The sequence below is a fragment of the Diorhabda sublineata genome, chromosome 1 (genome assembly GCF_026230105.1).
Source record: "Diorhabda sublineata isolate icDioSubl1.1 chromosome 1, icDioSubl1.1, whole genome shotgun sequence".
NCBI classification, from domain to species: Eukaryota; Metazoa; Arthropoda; class Insecta; order Coleoptera; family Chrysomelidae; genus Diorhabda; species Diorhabda sublineata.
The window spans coordinates 6,819,571-6,843,020 of record NC_079474.1 but is presented as its reverse complement, the minus strand read 5'-3'; the positions used below and the strand labels follow the sequence as shown (position 1 = coordinate 6,843,020).

The 23,450-nt window shown below is 31.8% G+C and overlaps 2 protein-coding genes across 28 annotated transcripts in view; both read right to left on the bottom strand.

The window, feature by feature from the left end:
- Nucleotides 1-623, bottom strand: part of LOC130446240 (PDZ and LIM domain protein Zasp) — a 96,408-nt gene extending 95,785 nt beyond the window's left edge. For 2 of the 20 annotated variants that reach the window (XM_056782444.1, XM_056782479.1), the window contains exon 1: nt 274-623. In XM_056782444.1, coding sequence (XP_056638422.1) covers nt 274-378 — 105 coding nt within the window. In that variant the 5' untranslated portion in view covers nt 379-623. The remainder of the gene's footprint in view (nt 1-273) is intronic. The other 18 variants (XM_056782411.1, XM_056782506.1, XM_056782419.1 and 15 more) reach the window with 14 other exon arrangements.
- A 1,297-nt stretch (nt 624-1,920) lies between these two features.
- Nucleotides 1,921-23,450, bottom strand: part of LOC130446199 (uncharacterized MFS-type transporter C09D4.1) — a 49,992-nt gene continuing 28,462 nt past the window's right edge. For all 8 annotated transcript variants that reach the window (XM_056782299.1, XM_056782322.1, XM_056782314.1 and 5 more), the window contains exons 4-8: nt 18,857-18,998; nt 15,657-15,856; nt 13,905-14,008; nt 12,925-13,032; nt 1,921-11,240 (exon numbers count right to left, since the gene is read on the bottom strand). In XM_056782299.1, the coding sequence (XP_056638277.1) occupies nt 10,964-11,240; nt 12,925-13,032; nt 13,905-14,008; nt 15,657-15,856; nt 18,857-18,998 (831 nt within the window). In that variant the 3' untranslated portion in view covers nt 1,921-10,963. The remainder of the gene's footprint in view (nt 11,241-12,924; nt 13,033-13,904; nt 14,009-15,656; nt 15,857-18,856; nt 18,999-23,450) is intronic.

Genomic DNA, 23,450 nt, shown 5'->3' with positions numbered 1-23,450 from the left:
ACTTTTCCTGTATAATTTGGTACAAATCCAAACCGATTTCCCAGTAAAATCGCGCATTTTAAAGTCAACATATTATATTACCAAGTGATCCCAAAATTCTAAAATTAGATTTTATATGTCACTGATGAAACATCTCCTAAAAATTCGCACATTCAAAAATAAATTACACTCGAATTTCAAAATTACATAACCCACCCCCAACAAAATAAATAGCAAAGTAACTTTTGTATTCTTAAAGTTTTTATTTTGGAAAAATTGAAATTGTGTACTTACTTTTTGAATGACAAGAGGAGTTCCGAAATCCTTACCCCCTTGTAACCTGAAACCTAAATTAGGGAAATCTCCCTTATTAATACGCACTTGGATCAAGGATGCCATATTCACTTGTCGATTTTTAATATTATTTTCGAATTTCGCACTCTAGATTTATCGGCGGGCACGGTTTTAAAACGGGCTCTCGTGTACTATAATTTTAAACTTGCGTGGATGCGATTCACAGAGACACGGCGGAGTGCGGCCGCGGTTTTTCGTAGTGGGGTTCGATGCGCGGATTATTAATAGTATAACGTGGTGGACGTTGTTTTGTACTCGATGGATAAACTTGAAGCGTCGAGACGCTTCGTTAAATGATGGCCCGTGGCCTTTTTGCAATAGTGGAGTTGGGAGATGTAGGTCAAATTCTTGTTGGTGGCTGTAATCATCAGTGATAAACGTATTCAGAATTTATATATCACTATGATACAGTGAACTTAGGCAGTTACAGTACAGTCGGAGTACGAGGTCTGGCTATTAAATAACGAGACTGCGCGCCTAGAGGGCGCACTATACGGGTGGTGTAAAAAACGAGTAGTGCGTTGGGTATCTAGATATCTTGTTCCAAAACGTTTCACGTCACTATTTTTGTGCAGTAGCGGTTTGAAACGAACGTGTTTTTTTCTCGTGCCGAAAACCAAGTGTGCCGAAAAACAGGAACAAAGTATCATTCCCAAATCTCTCGTTAAATTGAAAAAAACTCCGATTAAGTGCTATAAATTGATGTAAGAGGCCTCTGGGAACAATTCTTTATCCCGTTCACGTATTTTTGAGTGGTGTAAGCACTTTAGTGAGTATGCCGAGAGAGCAATGAAGATAGCCAGCGCCCAGTTCGCCCTGTGACTGTTCCGACTCAAGAAACAGTGACCAAAATCAACCAAATTGTGCGTGCAGATCGTCGAATGAGCATCCGGATGATTGCCAAGGCTGTAAACACTAATAAAGGAACGGTTAAAAAGAAAATATGGTACATGAGGATTTACACGCGACAAAAAAAACTGACAGCTTAATACCAGAATTATTGAGGGATTAAAACATTCTTAAAGTTTTGAAATGCGATCCTCAAGCTTTTTTTCGATATTTGAACTAAAAACAGTAAAACCACCTGATGCCTTCGTTCCTTGATATTCTATAAAGGTGAAACGTCTAATAAATGTTGGCTTTGTAGCACTATACAATTCAAATATCTTATTTGCCAGTACTATATTTGTAAATCTTTCTTCCATATTCATTTCTGACAATTTTACAAAACAATTGAGTGAAGTATCCTCTTTGGATACGGTGTAACTAAAGCAGGGTGATTAAAACTAGAAAAGCCCATACATTCATAAAATCTATGCAACTGTTACAAAAAATGAGGTTACCTCAGAAAAAAAGTATTAAAAAACAGACTTGACAAAATGGCTCGGTGGTCGAAGATTTTCCAACATCATATTTATTGAACATCGCTGGGAAAAGTGTATGGAGATTACGTTGAAAAATATATGTTTTCCAAAATTTTAGTGTTTACCTTGTTGGGTCAGGTACTTCTGGGCCATTCTCGTATATCAAAATGGTAGCATAAACTTTGTCACTACAATTTATTACAAAAAAGAAATAAAAAAATCATTCGATCTAATTTTTATTTATTCTCATCAAGTATAAACAAAATATCTACTCGGCTCATATATCTACAACAGAGTAATAAATATTTTTATACAATAGTTCCTCATAATACTGAATATTCACCACAGATATAATCATATTTATCAAGAATTGAATCCATTTATATACTGTTTCTGTCAGGAAAGGGTACTTGTGAATATTTTTTCATTATTTGCCGGGCTATCGTTTTCTATTGGAAGTTTTATTTGTGGAGATGTATAAATATATAAATATACCTAACCAAAAACTCATAAATATACTTTCTAGGTACTAAAAAAAATCATACAATATGAACGAAAATCTTTATTGTACATTTGCTGAGGCACACATATTTCAAAATGAAGGCACAAATATTGTCGTTTTCTTTGCTAGCTTGTAAACAAAATTGATTGAATTTATCAATTAAGAAACACCTATGTATGTATATTTAGTACAAAAAAGCCGGCCCATGGGCCGAATCCGACCCTTTCCTTTTTTATCCGCCCCGTTGAGAAATCCCGCATGCATTTTTTTAAGCTCTAATGTTTGTTTTTTGCAAATATAGTAAAATGGCAAGTATATTAACTTTCTTTAAAAATTACGTACATATTATACAGGGCACAAATTTTTTGCATGTAAGTAAGTAAGACAATTTATTATTATTATTATCTATTATTAACTTTGACCTAATGTTTAAAATGTCACTTGTAATGTTTTCTTCAAAAAAATGTTTTAACTCCACTCAAAACAAATTCGTGTGACCCTAACATAGAATCTCCACCCCGGTAGACATTTTGGCCCGCGCTTATGTGTTCATTCCTGATGAACACGCTTATTATCCGATTTAAAGTTTCAAATAATTAGGAAAGCGTTTTATAATTTATCAAACAAAAAAGTGAATAATAATTCTTAATATGAAATTGAAGTTACTGACGAATATTTTATTATCATACTGAGAATTCATTTCTTCTTATAGTAGCTTTCTTATAAGTTTGTGTTTAAGATATAAGTTTGGTTCCTCAAGGATATTATGTAATGTAACACTTGTTCAGTAAATGAAAGGCAACAGAGTCTCTACACCATTTACTGTTTGGTTTAACGGGAACTATGAAATCGACTGTAACTTCTGTCTAAAGAGCACACAAACATATTCAAAAAAGAGAAATACATAAAAATACTCCGGAATAAAACCAAGAAACCATCTATGCTAGTAACTTCTCCTACGATTATTACAGTGTTTGTTAATATTTAAATTATATTGTTTCACTTTTCAAAAACTGCTTTCAAACCGAAACTGCTGATTCTAACAGCCTGAGTGTTTTCAATTTCAGTTGATTCTTATATTTATGCATCCTCTTAGAATGGATAATACTGCTTTTTATTTTTAAACCTTTGCTAATTCAAGCATTGTATTTTCTAATCGAAGTATTTGGTTTTCTAATTTTGATTCAAAACAAAAATATTAAGCCAATAAATTGTATTCCACTGTTTTAAAAACCAACATCAAATCTATTGGATCAAAAACTTATTGTCTCACACATTTCAGGCACTAATGTCATAAATCTAAGAGTACTACCGGAAAACATTCGTGATAACAGTTTTTACATTATCTTCAACCATACATCACTTATTCGACAGTACACATCATTTTCAATGACAGACATAAAAGATTATGCTTTTCTAATGTAGATAGTAAATGTGAATATGAGCCAATGTCAATTACCATTGATGATAGTTTAGATTTTATAACTTCCAATTCCTCATTTTATATTATCGATATCAACACTCGAGATTAAATTGGACTTTCTTCAACAATTGGTGATATTCACACTAACCCCACACTTGCACGTGGTGTGAACAGTGTGATTTTTGACCTCATTCATTTTTCGATTCTTTCCGACATTTTTTACGGTAAGCAGGGTGAGCGCTTCCTAGAAAAATATTCTCAACCGACGCCTTTTCAAACTATTTGAGAAGATCTGCATTGAAAAATTTAAATAGAAATTTCTGTCAATGATCATATACTACATTCAAAATTGTTCCTGCATTGTGGTTAATTCCGATAGGAATTTGTACGATATGAAATTAGTTAGCAATTAAGTTTAAGTATTTGGTCATCCACTTTTCGTCACCTCAAAATTGTAATATACCTGGAAGTGCCATATCAAGAGGCCGCATCCAATGTATAATATGGGTATCCAAAAAACTGTAGCATCATCATCGGTTTTTTGGCAAACTTTACGGCTCTGAGGTTTGTGAAGCGACTTGGATTGTAATATACTAATAGTACTCCATTTTTAACCTCGTAACTAAAATCCCCATCAAACCACTAAGTGAAGTACCCATGCGAAGTTCTGAGATTATTATTTTCTTCTTGAATATAATTATTGTCGCAAGATACTGTCCAGCCCTACAGTATCGTCAATGATTTCTTCATTGGATAAAGCTACCTTCCGGTATTTACCTTTTTTTGTCAAGAATCTTTTGAATTTTCTTCTAAATCATAGGAATGTATTAAAGATTCGGTATCATCTAAATTAGTTTTGTCAACAAATATTTGGAACATCTGAAAAAATCCATCAAGATTCTCTCTATTGAAACTCCCATAGCTAGTCAAAGAAGTCACCTCAAATTGCACAGAAGAAATATGCGAGAATATGGGAGAACCACATTTTGTCGCTACTCTATTAATTTTTAATTATTTCAGATGTCTTCAACTTCGATGGCTGGATATCACAAATTACTAAGCGGTAAAAGCATTTTCTCGTTATAAAATTCGATCTTTAGAAAAGTTAAAGGACCGGTATAAATTAGGCAACTCATATGAGATACAAATTAGGAAAATTGTGTTCTAAAGCTCATACAAATACATTGAAAACTTATGGTAAACATATATCTTAGAATTACTATACATACTTTCTTAGCATGTTTATTTACAGATAAAACTCTTTTTAGTGTATAAATGGCGTCCTATACACGGAATTTTCTTAATATTAAGATACAATTTAGGAGGCAGTAGATTAAGAGCTGAATACTCTTTTTGGTGATATAAAAAAATTTTATTCAATTACTACCAATGTGCACAATAAATTACTTAGCTGCCTGAGAAAGTTTAAATGGCAGGTCGACTGCCCAGCAAATAATTTTTTTCAAATTTTCTTTTTTTATATTTCAACAGATGATTTATAAAAATACACCTAATTACTAATTTTTACAACGAAACATTTTATTATTTACAACAATTAACGAACGGTATTATGCAAAAATCGTAAAATCCACAAAAACTCAGTTCTTAGATAATAAATGTTAAAGTTTTAATCCAAATGGAAGAACAAGATAAACTTATAAGATGTTAAAATTAATACTTCACACTTGTATGCATTTTTCTCATTGCATTTTGCCTTGTACCAATTTTTTTTACTTCTTCTCATTCTTCTTCTCGGATTTACTGATACTGTATCATCCTAATTTTTTAGTCTCCGTCTCTTTTGTTTTGTACTGATCTTTCTCGCCATGTCTTTTTTACTCCCTGTTGATGTCACCTCAATTATTGTTTTTCTTAAGTTGTTATGGGCACTATTCTCAATTCCTCTCTTATTACTTTGCATCTTGTTTTGTCAATTTTTTCTGTATAAATATGGGTTTAACTATTGATTTATATACTTTTGTTTTATGTTTCGTGATACTTTAAAATACATTAGAATATACAATTACACAAATTGTTGAAATCTAGTAAAAACTGTGACATTATTAATAAAGTCTGTTGAAGTAGGTTACATCATTTTTACACATCGAGAAACCTTCTACATATTATTAACAAACACAAGAAATTCTTCTTGAGCCAAATATAACCTGGTCCTGCAGCTTTAAGAAATTGTAAAAAGATTTGGTAGCTTTGGGAATTCATTCCTTTATAGATAGAAAGATAGAGTATTACTAGACATAAATTCACAGTCATTTATCTTTTCTCAGATTTCAAACCGTCTTCATTATTGTGTTCATAAACATAATCATCGATTCTTTCACAGGATTTTCACAGGAATAGTTTGTTCTAAATTTACTAATAGAAATTCTTTTTTTGTTGACGATAAATCTATTTTTATTCCTTTAGATCTTCATATACTTAATGTAGTCTTGATTTTTATATTCAAGAGTATCCAAATAGTGAAATATTTAATTCAGATCTCTGCAAAAACAGTCTTTTTCTGCCATAATATGTATTATAGTTATAGTTGAACTGTTAAGAGGAATTCTCCAAGTAAGCAAAATTTTTAAATAAAACCAATAAGATTGTGAGAATTCTGATTCTAGAGAAAACCTTAATGGAGTAGTTATGTGATATATGTTTGATAGAATTTATGCACTCGCTTTACTCATTTTTATAATAAAAAAATGTTAATAATAATCATCACAATTCCCATTCCATACCATACAACTACACCTTAGGATGTGGAAGAATGTACTCTTTAATTTTCATTATAGTAAGTTGGTTCTAATAAATACAATCAAGAAATGTTTTCACATAATGAAGGTACTCGTATCATATATGCCCTTCAAATTTATACAAATATGAATATGATGTAGTCATGGAAGCACATGTCGCTTAGATGCAAACAAAACATTGTTTAAGTAGTGAATATAGAAGTTTCCACAATGTAAAGTGGATTAAGTAGAGGTCAGTCTCGGTATGAATTAACGACAACGAAAGTAAGTATTTTCCAGAAGAAAATTTGAAGAATGAACTATATATATAGATGAGATAGAAAGTTCTGTTTCCCAGTCATAATATATTTTATCTTCTACACTGATAAAGATTTATAGTGAAATATATTGTCTGGTTTCTACAATAATTAGAAAGCTTGTTAAGAGAATTTTTCTGCATAATACCGTCCAATTAAAAACATGTAGAATTTTTCTATGTTTTATAAATTTTATTGTCAATAATATCGACAAAAGTTTCAAAATCGGTACGTTATATTTCTAAAAAAAGACATTTTGTACTAGTAATACATTGAATTGAACACTATATTGAACTTCTAGAACTTTTGACTACAATATCATTAATTCAACAATAGGCTTCATACAAACAAAATCAGGATACAATGGATACATACAACTAATTATAAATAAAAAAATAAATATCTTTCCACATATAACTTCATTTGGCTCAGAGCCATTCTAAAACAAATATTTACTTGTGCTCCCGTGGAGATGTGTATACTTAATACTATATTATTGTATAACATTCGCACATTGTTTAAAATATAAAGAATTTCAATAAATATTTAAACATTTCATTTTATAAATAACCAGAAAATACAGTATATATTTATTGTCGTATGACATTAAAATTTGTAAACTATTACATATTATAGAAAGAAAAAACATTTGAAAAATGATTTTTGGTAAAAAATATTATTGTGGTAGATTTTCACTTTGCTTAAAATCACATTAGTGCAAAATCCCAGCTTACCTGGACTTTAACTCATCGTTCATGATGAGATATGAAGTTTAAAAATATAATAAACAAAATTTCCCTCGACATTTTTACTCAAAATTTAAAATAATTCTGATTTTTATTTCACGAAAATAATGAAAACAAATACAATAAAAGATAAACGCAACCAGATGAAGACAGGAATAGTTGATGTTTGTACTATGTGTGTTACCCTCGTAGTTATTCCGCTCATTTGGTATTAATAATTTTCCTGCCTGTTTTGTAGCGCCCCCAAGGTAGAAGAGTGATAACTAATAATGGAATTTACTAGTAGTTATTAACAAAAAAAGTTTAACCGAAATAGTCCTGTGTGAATAAAAATTATAAATATCAAGTACCAAATTTTCATTATGGACCGGATTTCAGTTTACGAGACTGAGAATGGGAAAGAGCTGTAGACTAGAATATTTACAAAAATTCAGGAAATTGAAAACGATCAAATAAATGCGAGTAATCAAGGAATATGGTCTACTGTAAGTTGGAAAATTCCATCACGTATTGCCAAAAGATTGAAAATTAATTTTGAAGTGAAGAACATTTCATTAACAATCTGCATCATACGCAGGTTTCGTATGAATTAGAATGGTTTTAGTAATACAAAAAGCAAAGCAAATTTTGGAAAACAAAATGAATATATTCAATTTTTATTGAATAAAACATAAATCATTCCCAAAATATTTTTTCTAATCCAATAACTTACATTAAATTCATTGTATGAAATCGGTCAATTCACAATTAATAAAATTTCTACGATATGTAAATATAAATTAAATTTATTTTATCAATCACATACTTATATAACAATTATAAAATCTAATAGATACTGGAAGACATCGATATATCAAATCTATTCCAACAAAATTCGTCATACTATAAATCAGAATATGAGTATGACAATTATTCACTTTTCATAGTCCTACTATCTGTTTGACAATTCATTTCATAAAAATGAAAAAATCACCACTTCAGATGCTTATATTTGTGATGAAAAGATGTCAGTTTTTCTTGTGCGGATACTCTGTAAGTAAAACAACATGGAGGATGGAAGTCCTCAGCAATCGTCGAGGGATGAAATATAGAGGATTCCAATTCCAATAAAATCAACGTATAAAAAGCCTTCAAGCAGGAGGAGTAAACTGAGCAAAAAATGTCTTCCTCGGCGGTAAAAATAAATATCAATAATTGTACAAACAACAATCTTGGATCATCTTCGATAGTAAAAATTAAAATCAATATTTGAACAAATTAACTGTTCCATACGCGATTGTATAAATTTTGTATTGTAACCAAAATAGAGAATTGTCGCTTTCTACTATTTTTCTTTTAAAATAATTTTTTTTCTTTGCCTCAAATTTTCCGGTGCTTCCATGTAGTAGTAAAGTAGGCCTCAGAATAGTCCATTTGATATTGCATGCACTGTTTGTGATAGACTATGATTCAAAAATTATTTGCATTATTTGCATTGTTAAAAAACAAAGACAATTTCATCGAGAGTTTAATCGAAAATGTAACCACAGATAAACATAGATTATTAGTCAAGTAACTACTCTCGAAATTGCTACGAGACATTTTTGAGCACCTATACGTCAATGTGATGATAACAGTCGAGTCTTTTTATAAATAATATAAGCATCCAAATTTAAGTCATATCAAGTTAACAATTTGCGAGAAATTGGACTGTCAAAACTACAAAGGACATCCTGTATAGTAGACTAGAAATAAACATTAACACTTTCGCTACTAACTAAGATAAAGAAAAAATAAAATTTTGTTTTACAAAAAAATCTAGAACACAGCAAACTTTACAAAATGTCTTAACAAGAGGGGTTTCCAGTATTGTATAGGCTCGGTCATTTCTTTTGCTGTTTTATCAACTCTTAATGACCTCTGACATGGCAATTCAAGTTTTTTGGTGAAAAAACTTATTTGCTATATTTCTAATCCCAACCACAGACGAATAAGCTATGCGTCAGGTATGTCCTGTCTAGCTATATCGGAGTTGTTAATCCACTGTCGAATTTAGGAGGATTTACACACCTGGTATGCTTAAAATATAATAAATAGGCCAAAATATTCATCAGCTGAATGTTCTAAAGCAACATGAAGTTAAAGACGACATTTATTAACACATAACCAAACTATTTTGCTAATTTTCAATCACGTGCTAGAGAAATATAAGATGGACGTTCAAATTAACAAAAACTGTGTCCATATAATTTATACAAAACATAACCGACCTATGAACTTATAAGAGTAAGTCTTTCTTGGTAAATTAAAAATATGTCCACTGGGTAGCGACTGTGTTGAAAATATATTTTTCACATATTTACAAATGTTTCTCGTTTTTTTTATTTTGGTCAATACCAAAAGTAATGATCAAGATATAGAAAACTTCGCTGGATGTGTCACCTATTTGTAATAAAAGTAGTTGAATTTATATTTGTAAATTTAATTTTTCCACGTGTATGCTAGTAGAATGTGAAGACAGAGCTCAGTTTTTTATCAGACTCTAAGTATTCGAGTCAATCATTCATCATTTTATGAAAGCTCTAATAATTTGAGCTACAATGAGGATTGATTGATGTACGGTTCATAATAATAATATGAGTAATCGACTGGCTCATGTTTCTGAGAAGTCATACTATAATATAACCTCGTTTAAGCGTTTTTTTCACGTTCTCTAGCTACTAAAATCTCGATTCACTTTCTCTTCTACCAATTTACCATTATGCAATATGGAATGCTTTTTTCCACATATTCTTCATTTGACAGTCATTTAATTTATATCCAATTTTATAATCCATCGAAATAAATAAAGACAAGCCTTCACTTTAAGACCCCTATAGATATAAAGATAATCCTATTATTATTGTGTAATTCTCCACATCTTTCCATGATATATATGGATGAAATTGCGAGGGAAAAACTGGCGGATCTTTTGAAATAGATACCGCAGAATTTAAAGAGAATTGATTGGGAAGATTATTCAGAATATTTTTGGTTTTTTTACAGAAAACGTTATAGTTCAAATGAGAACTAAATCCTTTTAAATATGTAGTAAATGTAAGAAAGGGAAACCATTTTAATTTCAATGAAAATATAAAACAGTTTGGAAACTAGGTTCAGCCAAAATACAGAATAATGAATACAATCAATGTTTTCAATGATATCACATAGTACTAAAAAAGGATAACTGAGTCTAATCAGTTGACAGAGAATAAAAAGTCAAGTCTAATACATTCTTTAGAAAAAATACGATAGCAAAGTCTTCCAACTTATTGTCTTTTTTGAACATCCAATATTAATTGTTAGTAAAGTGTTCCTATAGACGTAAATCAATGCATCAAAAATATAATCGACTATAACTTAGACACTTTCTTATACATTTGGAGCACAATTAATTGAGTGTCCCGTTTCCTTGGAATAAATAAAAAATTCTTGATAAATTTTCATTGTCAATATACTGCCAGCAGAGTTTTTTATACCGTGATAATTTTTTTTTAAAATTCATATATCACTAACAGAAAAAGTTTAAATACTATTCTTTTCAATTTGAGCTGCTTGTCGTTTGAGATCTGATTTTGTATAAGCCAATAAAATAGTTCCTATTCCTAAAGCTAAACATGTAGCTATATTTGCCCAAACGTCGTTAACATGATTAAAAATTAAAGAATAAATGTTGGTAAAAATTATACCCAGCGCGTTACATGCGCAGTTGAGAAGACCCGCCGAAGTGCCTTCGGGAGTTGGATACGTCAGTTCTGCTGCTAATTCGAAGCCTACTGGAAGTAAGCCTGTCATGAAGAATCTGTAAGAAGTGAAATTATAAGATACCGAGGAATTAACTGAAATAACAGATTTGTTACAAATAGTTTTATTTTGTTTGTGAAACTACCTTAAATTTGTAATATATCTATAATATTTTTTCTTGGGATCATTTACAAGATTTCAATATATAAATAACTATTAAATAAGTATTACTCGATACTATAGCCGTTTTCAAGATCCAGATGTCACAGAGAAGACCAGAGAAAAAAATAAATTTATATTCGAGTCGTATAAGATATTTTTTTTTTGTTAAATATCGTTTTCTCTAGATGAAAAGTAACCTGAACACAAAAGAAAATAGTTTGAAACGGACCGGAGGACATAGGAAACGGAAACAATAGAACAAAATCCATTTGAGTGATGAGTCTTCACCGTTAGAGACTCCTTGGTAGAAAATAAAAATTAGATTGGAGAATTTGAAGACGGGCTTCAAGAAATATGCCGTGGATTCATGACACAATATTGTCAAGAACTTCAAAAAATGATGACCATGCTGAAGGTGATGTTACGCGATTGTAATGCTGATTTTTTTGGGAATGAGTACACTAGTTTGTAATTGTTGGCAAAAGACTTAATAAGTTATAAAAAAGCTTATTTATGAGCAGAACTTCTTCTCTTAAAATGTTAATCGAAAAATTTTCTAGAACTGCCAATTGAAATGGGACAGGAGTGATACATGGTATCAATTTGGAAACGTGTACTACCCTCATTATTTTCAATTAACACACATTTATTTTTACTTATGGAAAATATCAAAGATGCGTAAGAAAAACGTCAATAATGTAAAAAATATCCGAATATTATTTCGATATGTTCTAGAATTAACTGAATGTTAGAGTATTTGTCATCGTATTGGAAACAATTATGCTTGATTATGACTGTTTGAATACGAAACAAATATTGCAAACTAGTTTAGTATACCCGGTATACTGAACAAAATGAGACAGAAGCTACTCCTGTGACTTCAGATAACCCCACAGTTAGTCCAAGTATAAACGCGTTAAACCGCAAAAGCGCGGAGGCTGCTGTTGAAACCACGTGTAGTTAAGATCGATAGCTTCCAAATGAAGTACAAGAAACTTTGTTATCATAGCACGATAACATTCGCCATTCATTTTAACTACATTATCTTCTTTTTCAAAGAAAAACGGTTCAATTATTCCTCCAGATCAAAATTCCCACCAAACAGTGAAAAGTTATAAATGAATTGCTGTCTAATGAATCATTCTTGTAGTTTTTAAGTCCCAAATGCGACATTTTTGCCTATCAACCAGGGCATCGAGGTGAAAATAGGCCTGATCACTAAAAATGATGTTGTTTACAAAATCAGCAGGTTATTAGCTTACTCATGGATCCAATTGTTCATGATCTACTGGCAGAAGTTGTTGAGTCAGTTGGATTTTATAGGCATAAAGCTGTGAATCTTTAGTGAGAATTCGCTGGTGAGTGCCTGTTGAAATTGTCCAATTCGTATCGTGTGTTTTACATTATGACTGTAAAACATGGCGCGAAATTCAAATCTTTCTCCCTTTATAAGGCTCAATTTTAAATTTTTTTACATTTGGCTGGCCATATAAAATTAAAGAGATTGTAATTCCAAGAAATGACAAATTTTGGTTACTAAATTAAGCAGTTTTAGGATGAACTACAAGCAAAAGACTTACCCAAGTAATGCTGACATAGCATAAACTACCAATATCCCTTTGGATATTGTAAATGTATATAATACCATACTAATCAGTGTGAAGCCATATACAATAAGGGTGGTTTCCCTAAAATGAAAAGCATAATTTGTTAATTTCAATTCTTGAAAAACAACTAACATTATACAAGGGGTATTTCTTAGATTTTACGATAGATGTACCTACGCTGACGTAAAGATGGCGGTAGTTGCTTGACAAATATAACTGTATTACAAAAGCTATAAAGCATATATGAAGACGCCACGTTGTTTATATTTGTTTGGAAACCATCAAAAGTGAACGTTTTCAGTGAATTTGTAAACATGGAAAAAATTGATCATCGTTATGTGATACAAAACTCTGCTTGAAAGGCACTAGCCCAACTAATATCAAAATTCTAGATTCTACTTTGGGTGAGACAGCTTCGTTATCAACAGTAAAATATTGAGTAGCAGAGTTTAAATGAGGCCGTACGACCTTGCGAAGACCCGTATTGCAGTGCTCGATCAAATAGGATGACGACTCCATAAATGTTGAAGAAAATCCACAAAGCGGTACTGGATAATTTTCAACTGAAAATGCGCGAGTTAGCGGGCATAGTAGGTTTTTCAAAAAGTGGGGTACATCGCATATTAACTGAAAATTAGGATGTGAGAAAGCTATGCGCAAGTTGGGTTCCGCATTTATTCACAATGCAACAAAAATAGCGTCCTGAAGATAAATAACTTTTAAGGTTCAAAAAAAAACAATTTATCGCATTTATCTACGATACACTAGAGTAGAAAAGATGATCCTATCATATAAGTATGACATAATTACTTCATGAAGGTTTCAAATGATAGTGGGATCCGAATTACTTTGCGAACATTCAGTTTATAATCATAGTTTCCGAAAACCCCTTTTATTGATCATTGTATCAATTTTACCTTATAAAAATCTTGATAGATTAGTGACAAACTTACTTAAATTTGTGATATTTGTCAAGGACAATCCCACAACACACTGATCCCATCATGCCTGCCACAACTATAACCAAACCAATCCTGCCAGCATCTGTTGAAGCATTCTAAAATAACAATATAACAATTATTTAATATAAAATATGAGAAATATTATAATTTATGTATAACACAGATCGAGTATTGTGGTGTTTTCCAGTATACCTACACTAAGCTTGATAAATATAAAGGAAACTCTCACCGACGATAAAGAATAAAAATAATTCTACGTTTATTCGCTCGTAGCAGATAGTCAACGCACAAACAACGCCAACGCGAACGTTTACAAAGTACGTAAGGCTCATTGAGGCTTCTGAAACTTGACATGAGGGGGGAGGGTGAGATTCACTTTTTCTTACGTAAGGTCATTGACTACATACTCATGCTATTTTCCGTAATGATATAATACTATAATAATATTAATTCAAATGCTCGCTGGAACGAAACTACCAAAACTACATATGCAAACGACACTGCAGCGTTAGCTTCTCACCAGGTCCCAACTATGGCTTCTCATATATTGCAGACAAACTTGAACGCTATTTTCTTGTGGCTAAAAACTAGTGCATGTTACCTTAACCCAACGGAAAGGAAGTTGTAATATTAAACGAGCATCTTCTGAAAAAAAAATGAGTGCAAAATACCTTGGAATTCATCTGGATCAACGACTAACTGGAAGCACACACATACTAACCAAGAGAAAGCAATTGGGTCTAAAACTCAATAAACTATACTGGTTAATAGGTCGAAAATCTCTAACTAACAATCGACAACAAGCTGTTAATATATAAAGTCACACTAAAACCCATCTGGAGTTATAGTATTCAACTATGGTGCACTGCATCCAACTCAAGTATAACAATTCTAGAAAGATTTCAATCGAGAGTGATCAGAATTATTGTAAATGCTCCTTGGTATGTACCAAGCGTTATCGCTTGTGACCTCCAAATTAAGTCAGTTAAAGAAAAAATATCTTACTTCCCCCAAAAATATTCTTACCGCATGGAAACCCATCCCAACACATTGGCTCAACCTCTAATGAGACCTCCTACCCAGCGAAGGCTTAGAAGACCTATCTTCCGTGAGTCCTGCCTGACAGATTTTAGTGTCATAGTGATGTGTTGTGTAGTTATCCCTAAATGAAACGATTGCAAATAAAAAAGGGGTTGAAAATGCTCGCTTAAGGTATAAAACCAGAGCTCAAGTTTTTAAGAATGCACGTGAATGCCGAATGAAACTTATTCCAAAAAAATGCCTTAGGTAAGTTGTAAACGTTCCCTTTCTGCAGACGACAATATTTGTGTATGGAAGTTATCTTTGAACGAAGACTTTATCCAACGATATTTTTGTTTATCTCTGGTAAAGTTGAGGTCTCTATACACAACGTGTACGGAAAACGTATGTAGAACTCAAAAGAAGCTACGTTGAAAAATAAACTGTTCACCTTCAATTTCATTATCGAAACGCGCCTTATACACTTTAATTATATTGAGTTGAAGATAGCAGTAAACAGTATGTTCAATATAGCAGAATTTGCATCGAAAAAAATTTTTTTAAAATAAGTTCTCCGATCCTGAATTAAATTTTCCGTTGCTATTGAGATCTTAATATTTTTGGATAACCTTGCACTCTGAGTAACTTGACTAACCATGCTGGAATCACCGACTAATGCTATGAATAAGGAAGTAAATATAAAACAAGCAGTTGCACACTTACGGGATAATAACTTAACACAATTTGATTGAGCAGTGTAGATATTGCGTAAAAAGCTCCAACGTTAATTCCATACGCCATCAGCAACAACATGAAAGATCTATTCTTCAACAAAGTTTTTAGCGAGTCCATGAAACCACCGTCGTCTGAATCTTGTTGGAGTGCAGCATGCGATGGAGGTATCGGTGGTTTATCTTTAAATACTGAAAAAATATAATTGTATTAAATATTTTCCTTATAGTGAGTGAAAGGAAAATCCAAAAATTGGAACCTAGAATTTCTTCATCCTTCAAATTGCATTTTAATATTAGGTATAGACAATATAGAAATGAATTTTTAAAATTTGTGGAAGCCGTAATTTGTAAAATTCCATATAACATAATAATACACACTTGCAACTGATCAAAATTCTACTTTGTCAAATTAAAATAATAAATTCGTTGCTCCATTTTCTTTCTTAAAACAGATATCGTAGTGTGAGTTTTTTTGACAAGTTTTGGCTTTTCTTATTAGGAACGTGGTAATGAAACACCAAAGACTAATTTTAATATATTTTCGGAACTTTCGAATACTTATGTATTCATCGTCTGGGAAATAATAAATTGTGGTGGCTTTAAGTTGTATAAATTCTTGGGAAAATTTCAATTTCATAGGATTCAAAATTTAATTCACTTCAAATATTGAATTTTGAATCGTATGAATTTAAAAGTGCTCGTATTATAAAAGCTAATCTAACTACTAACAACTCATCTGATTCAACGGCTACTGTTGTATTAGAGCTTGAAACGAACGCTTCATACGGTTTAGTGATTTCTGGTGAAGGAATTTTATACCATGAAAGCCTTAAACTAGAGAATTAGAGTTAATTTCTCTCAGTCAAGATTTGGTTTCTGATTATGGCGACATTTCTAATGAAAACCCTTCACTGATTCAGCCAGTACAACCTACTGATGTAGAAGGAATTTCTCCAAGTGACGTGTTGGTAAATTTGGAACCAGTAGAACCTATTTACTTCGAAAACGAAATTATAGAAAAAAAATTCTCTGAATTATGATTTACTGGAAAGTTTAGACCTCTGAAAAGCCTATTTATTTCATCAAAGATCAATAAAAGAAATTCCTCTAAATGATGAATTATTTGATGGTTTAGAGCAGAAGACATTTATCCAAATCATCAATTAGTGGAAAGTTTACAGCCAGACAACGTCGACCACTCCTATGACACCGTGTTCAGTAATAATGTTGAAGACAAAAGGAGAATGAAGACCGCAGACCAATATGAATTGGATAGAAACAAAAATAGTGAACTGAGAATGAGTGGAGACCTGTTTGCCTTCTGGGTGATCCGTGTATGTGAAGCAGTAAATATAAATGTAAATAATTTTCGGAGATCAAAGGACGGGAAATATTCAAGAGATTTTGGTCTTTTCCATGGGAACTGAGAAAATGTATATAAGAAGCTTGGCTCAGTATAAAGAGAAGAGAAGATCCTATACTCAGAGTGAGTCAAGGCGAACAGGGACTATTTATTATAGTTTGCAGCTTGATACCAACAAATTGCCAGTATGCAAGAGGAAATTTATGGCTACACTTTCAATTGGTGAAAGAATGATTAGAAACTGGTTCACGGAAATTTCATGCCCTATAATATTGATAACAACATGTTCCCATGTATATATTTCCCACGAGTTGAAGTTTGCAAATCATACGAGTAAGAATTTTACAATATACTTTTTCTACAGCTTTAATAGATAACAGCGAAATTATGTAACAAATAACATGAAATTAATATCATTCAAAATTTCTATTCAGGTACAATAAAAAATATCAATTACACATTGATTAACAAAGAAACGGAATTTTCATGGTCGTTAACATAGAAGAATTTGCCCATAAAGAAGAGGGTTTCAATTTATCAGATAATTCACTAAAATATTCGAGTAGAACATTCACCGAATTTGATGAGGTGGCCTTTTTCCTTTGCCAATATACAGGATGTTTATATTTTTTGGAAGCTTATACATCTAATGAATTTGTTTTTATGACTGACTCTCATAGAGGGTGCTAGTTACATGGTTCGTATCAAGTAGTATTGAACATAACTTTTCCAATATTGTCTTTATTGAGAAAACATAATGCTCATTAATTAATGATAATATTAATTAAAAACCATTCCTCGAGCTGAGATGCAAAAATTTGTTGCATTTCAACATCTACATTGGATTAACATTTTTTCAGGCGCAAGTATCTAAGCATGGATCTGGATAAATAAGGTCCAGACTAAAGCCTGTGTATGGAGTTTAATATCATCAAGTTCTTCGATCTTATTCGGCGTAACATTCACAGTATCTGGTTGTAGCATTGATTTGCTGTGTAAGAGAACCCACTTTGGGTTAATTAATCTTAGTTATTTCTCCGATAAAACCTCATACATACGTATCAGCTATCGGAATTGATTGGTAACCATCTGGAAGTACAATAAACCTTCATAATTCCACCAGACACACAAGACTTTCCATTCGAATAAAACACTCTTTGAGACAGGTTCTCGTAATTGTACTTTTTCCAAACATTGATTTTCCATATTCGGGTTGTTTAGATAAATCCATTTTTCATAGCAAGTCAACGATGCGTTTAATGAAATGATCATCTTACTGCAGGACAAGTAGCTTATGTGTAAAAAGCTCTACTCGACGTATCTCTCATTTAATTCATGTGTTAATTAATTCATTCATTGATATGTTAATTCATTCACTATTTATAGATATTACCTAATGATTCGATGCGTGGTAGGTCCAAGGAATCCGATAACCTGCTAGTTCTGGTACTAGTTTGGTTTTCTATTGCTTAGTTATAACCTTAATATCCACGCAGATAAAAGACCTGAGCGCGAATGATCTTTAAGCTTCAAATTTTTATTACAGATCGCCACTATTATCATATATTTTTCTTGCTGCTACGATTGTTTCAAACTTTTGTTTCCAGTAATGTATTAACAATACACGAACTTATTGATTGAAAGGACGTGAAGAAATTTGTTCTTTCAACAAGTAACGATATGTTTAAATTGAGGCGTAGTAATTTTCATATAACAAAAACGACATTACTTATGAGACACCCTCCGTATATTAAATGAATAGAAAGCTCATCCTATACGTTTATTGAAAAATATTATTTTTTGATATATAATAAAATTTTACTTACATAAAAGAATAGCCAATAAAAGAACGGTTGTGAAAGCTGCCACTGATATATACATAACATAGAATTGATGTGTCATTTCGTCAATAGTTAAATCTGAACTCACAAATATTGGCGGAAGGAGAAAACCAAGAGCTACACCCAACTGGAAAATAAAATAACAATCACGACATGAATCAAAACTTAAGAATCTTTCATTGCACTTTCAGGATAATATTTACGTAACTTTTTTTTTTAGTTTAATCAAAACTCCAAATATTTTATTTCTATATTTATTTTACCAACTCTGATCTAAAACTATTTAGAGATTTCCATGTTATTCATGCCTCATCATGTCCTGGTGACAGAATTTCAAATGGTGTTTTGCAATAATATAATAAAAAATAACCTAGACGTGGACTATAAGGTAAAAAAATATGCATCCATCCTTGAGCTTTGGCAATAGAAAATGTTCAGAGCAGCCTCTAAAAACCACAACCGCTTAAAATAACCCTATTGTATTAATCATTGAACATGATCCACGACTCATGTGCTCAGATATAGCAGTAAACATAGAATTAAGAGTGGGCTCAAAAACATAAAAATTGGACACATTAAGAGTGGGAGAGAGATTTATGTAGTGATGAGTCAAAGTTTGAAGTTTTTGGGTCTAAGAGAACAGTGTTTGTGCGCAGGTCAAAGGAAGAACATATGTTAGATCCATGTATAATCCCGACTGTGAAATAAGAAGGATGGTTTGGGAATGTTTTGGAGGAAGGGTAAAAATTGAAGAAATTTTGAAGAAAGAACGTTAGAAAAAATATTAAAGAAAAATGGTCAACCACTGATTGCAGAAAATTTATCTTCTAGCTTGACGACGATCCCAAGCATTCCTTGAAAAGAGGAATACACTGAAGGTAATAATTCGACCGTCACAGTCGCCTGATCTTAACCCAATTGAGTTGTTGTGGGACAATTTGAACAAGGAATTCAGAAAGCAGTGTCCTACTTCCACTTCTCATATTTAGCATATCCTTAATGTAACCAAATAGACGACGATTATATGTTTAAATTGTTTCATAGAAAGTCAGAATTATGTGACAAGTACATTGTATTTATTTGTTGTGTATCATGCAAACTATAGGGTGAGCGAAAAGTTTTGACAAATAATATACATATTTGCAATTTTCTATTCAAGTGGATTGGATTGGAAGCAAAGGAATCAATCCTCGTGTTACTTGTATTCGAAGGACCGATTTGTTAAAATAATGAGGCTTGTATTTAGTTCATATTTTGCTTAATGGCAGTATAATTCTAACGATCAATTAAGACTGACTACATAATTTCGTCTTTATAATTATCCTCACTAAGAGAGATCCCCCCTTATTTCTAAGGGTAAGAGATGCAACCCTCACTTGTTCTATACTACAAGAATTCTGTACACTTCGTCTTTGTAATTTATTTGCGATGTTTCAAGTGAATAAATGATTATTATTCTTGTTATTATAATTGACATGTCGATATACTCTAAAATTCTCTTACGAACAAGTTCGAGAAACGGGTCCTTAGGCCGGCCTTGTCCACCCACAATGGAATTTTAAAACTCTGCGAATTCGCGCGGCGCCTTTGATTGGTTTTGTATAAATGGCGAACTTTTTTATAGAAGACGGTTTATCACAGTATTTCTTTTAAATAATTTCTAGAAAAATTTATCTATTTATTTCTAGAGTTTTTTTTTGTTTCTAGAACTTTGTAGGATTCTATTTGTGGTATATAAATAAGTTTATGTAGCGCAGTCAGTTCAGTTTTGAATAAATAGTCGTAATGAAAAAAACGAATTAGTGAAAGTAGTCGCAGAAATTATTTAAGTGATGTTTATAAGTATAGTATTAAGTTAAATGTATTGTATAGTATTTAAATAAATTTAGAACGTAAGAGACAGTATTTATCAATTCACCCCACGAATTGAAAGAGTGTAGATAAATACGAAAAACGTTACAATTCTAATAATTGTCATCAATACGGAATGGTACACTCTGTAACAAGAATGATATCATTACAATTGATAATTTCCAGGTCTCCCTCGTCTAACGGAAGTTGATAGTGTAGTGATAATAAATAATAATTTTCACGATGACACAAGGCAAATCAAGTAGTTAATATATGCAGTAAACTATGGTAAGTATACAACCAACCTCTAAAATATTGTTACTTGTTAAGGCTAGTTCGAACTATGCTAGTATTTTAGCTAAATAGCGGGCAATTTATCAACTAGATGTGTTTGAGCAACATTTTAGCCGTTTAATTTGTTCACTTTTATTTGTGCGAAAAAAACTATCTCCTTAAGTGGCACGTGTATGGTCACGGCTAATGAGTTTTATACCATTTTTTTCACAATTCTTCCATTTTCAATAGCATTTTGAAAAAATTAATCGTCTTCTTATATGTTGTAACAAATATAAAATACACGATTTAATTTTGAGAAAATTGTTATTGCACTTTCCAAACGACAATTGCATCTTCCTCACCAATATACCACAGGAAATTGTTAGGCTATTTGTTTTTTGATAAGAGTTAGGTTTAGTACTACACCTAGGAGGTCTACTTCTAGGTCTACCTCTACCTGATGAAGTGCTTGGTTAGTATATGTCTTCATTTTCGGAAATATCTTGTTACATAAATGAAATCGAAATTTTGATCTTCATTTGTATCGTCATTATCATCATCCGACTCCTCGCTTATACACTAACAGAGGGAAAAGCACACCCAGTAAATATTTTGGCAAAGATTATTGATAACCATATATAGGCAAACCCCCAAAAAGACGCTAAGAAACACAAAAAAGTGACTAGATTTAGATTTAGAAAAACCGTGGTTATTAATGATGCACAATATGCCTTATTATAGTATACTTGCAGAAAAGCAATTTTCTACTTCTTCAAAAGAATATGATTGAAAGCCAACAATGTTGAATTTAATGAAGAAACCTATCAAGACCTAAACTATTACAAATTACTGGAATGAACCGAGAGAGAGAGAGAGAGAGAGATTCGTTGATTAATTTTGGTAGGATAAGGAGGATTTTTGTAAGGAGGGGGGTTTGTTGGAGTAGGCCTGATATAGGAATAGCTCCTCTGCAGTTTATTGGTTGAGAATGATACGGTGATGAAATCTTGAGGCATTGGGAAATTGTAGTACAAATATTTGGAATAATTGTGTCAGACATACTGAATAAATAATTGAAGACTGGTTTATTCTATAAAGAAACTTAGTGAATATAGATATTGAACCAGTGGTAATAAAATACTGGTGAAAGCAAATCAGATTCCAAATTGGATGAACTCTAAAGCAGGATTTACTGCTGCAATTCTTTGTCAAATATTCTGCTATCGAAGTTATACGAGTGTGAATCTATTGACGCTCCTAATATAAATCAGTTTATAAAGGGTAATTTTAGTTTAATTAAGAAGACCCTCAGTTGATAGACTAAATATAACGTCTCTTTTTTTAACTACATATCTATGTACCTAGTTATTTAAAATCTAAGTCGTCCTGCAAAAAAGCTACCCAGCAGTAAGCCCGCATGGCTAATAATAATTTTGGAATTTGTAAGTTATTCGCCCAGTATATTTTTATCTAAAGAGTTTTGCTAAATATGTTGATGTAAACAGTTAAAAAAGTTAAATTTCTATGTTGATCACCAATTTTTTGGAATATTAGTCATAACGATTATTTCTACTGAGACAACAGAAATTTTGATTAGATTCATATGGATATAGTTGCTAAAGTATTGGTCACGTGATGTAAGACCTCCACCTTTTCTACCATATAGTATCAACAAGGAGGGACGTACATTGAGAAGAATTATAGTAACTGCCCCTGTTAGATTTGGCATTTGGGGATATATTAAAATGTAAGTGGACAAATATTCACAAACTCTAAAGAATTTCGATCCCACAAATAATATCAACTACGTAATTCAATTGAATAATTTTGTAAAATACTGTCAAATCGTAAATTGCATGCTTTTCAATTACATTGAATTGTGGTTGTGGTTATTATAGGCATTAAGATTGAAGTTATTGATAAACTAGGAATTTTGAGGCTTAGTCGATACGCTTTTGATTACCATTCCTTGTATTTGATATTCCGTGACATCCCTGCTTCACATGTAAAATGACTTATACGTTTGTCGTTCATCACCTCCATAAACATAGAATTTGAGTAAGGTGTCGATGTCTGCGTAATCAGCAGTAGCATTCAAGCATAAGATAATTTATAACAAAGTTAACTTGTGGTATAAATATATACAAAGGATTCAATCCAATAGCAGTCACTTCATTTCATGACAAATCAGATATACTTTTCTTCAAACAAACCCTATAGAACTAGTGAAACGTTGTTCGGCCACATAATTTATGAAAGAAATCGAACGTGTTTGGGCATCGAAGGTGAAATATTAAATTTGAAACAGAAAGTGTGCTCGCGATTCTGCGGAATTTTTACGATTTCGGATATAAATATACCAAAACCGGTTACAACAATTACCTCGACAGTTGACTGAACCATTGAGGATAGATTCCACATGGATATAGTACAAAAATGTGAATGTTTGATC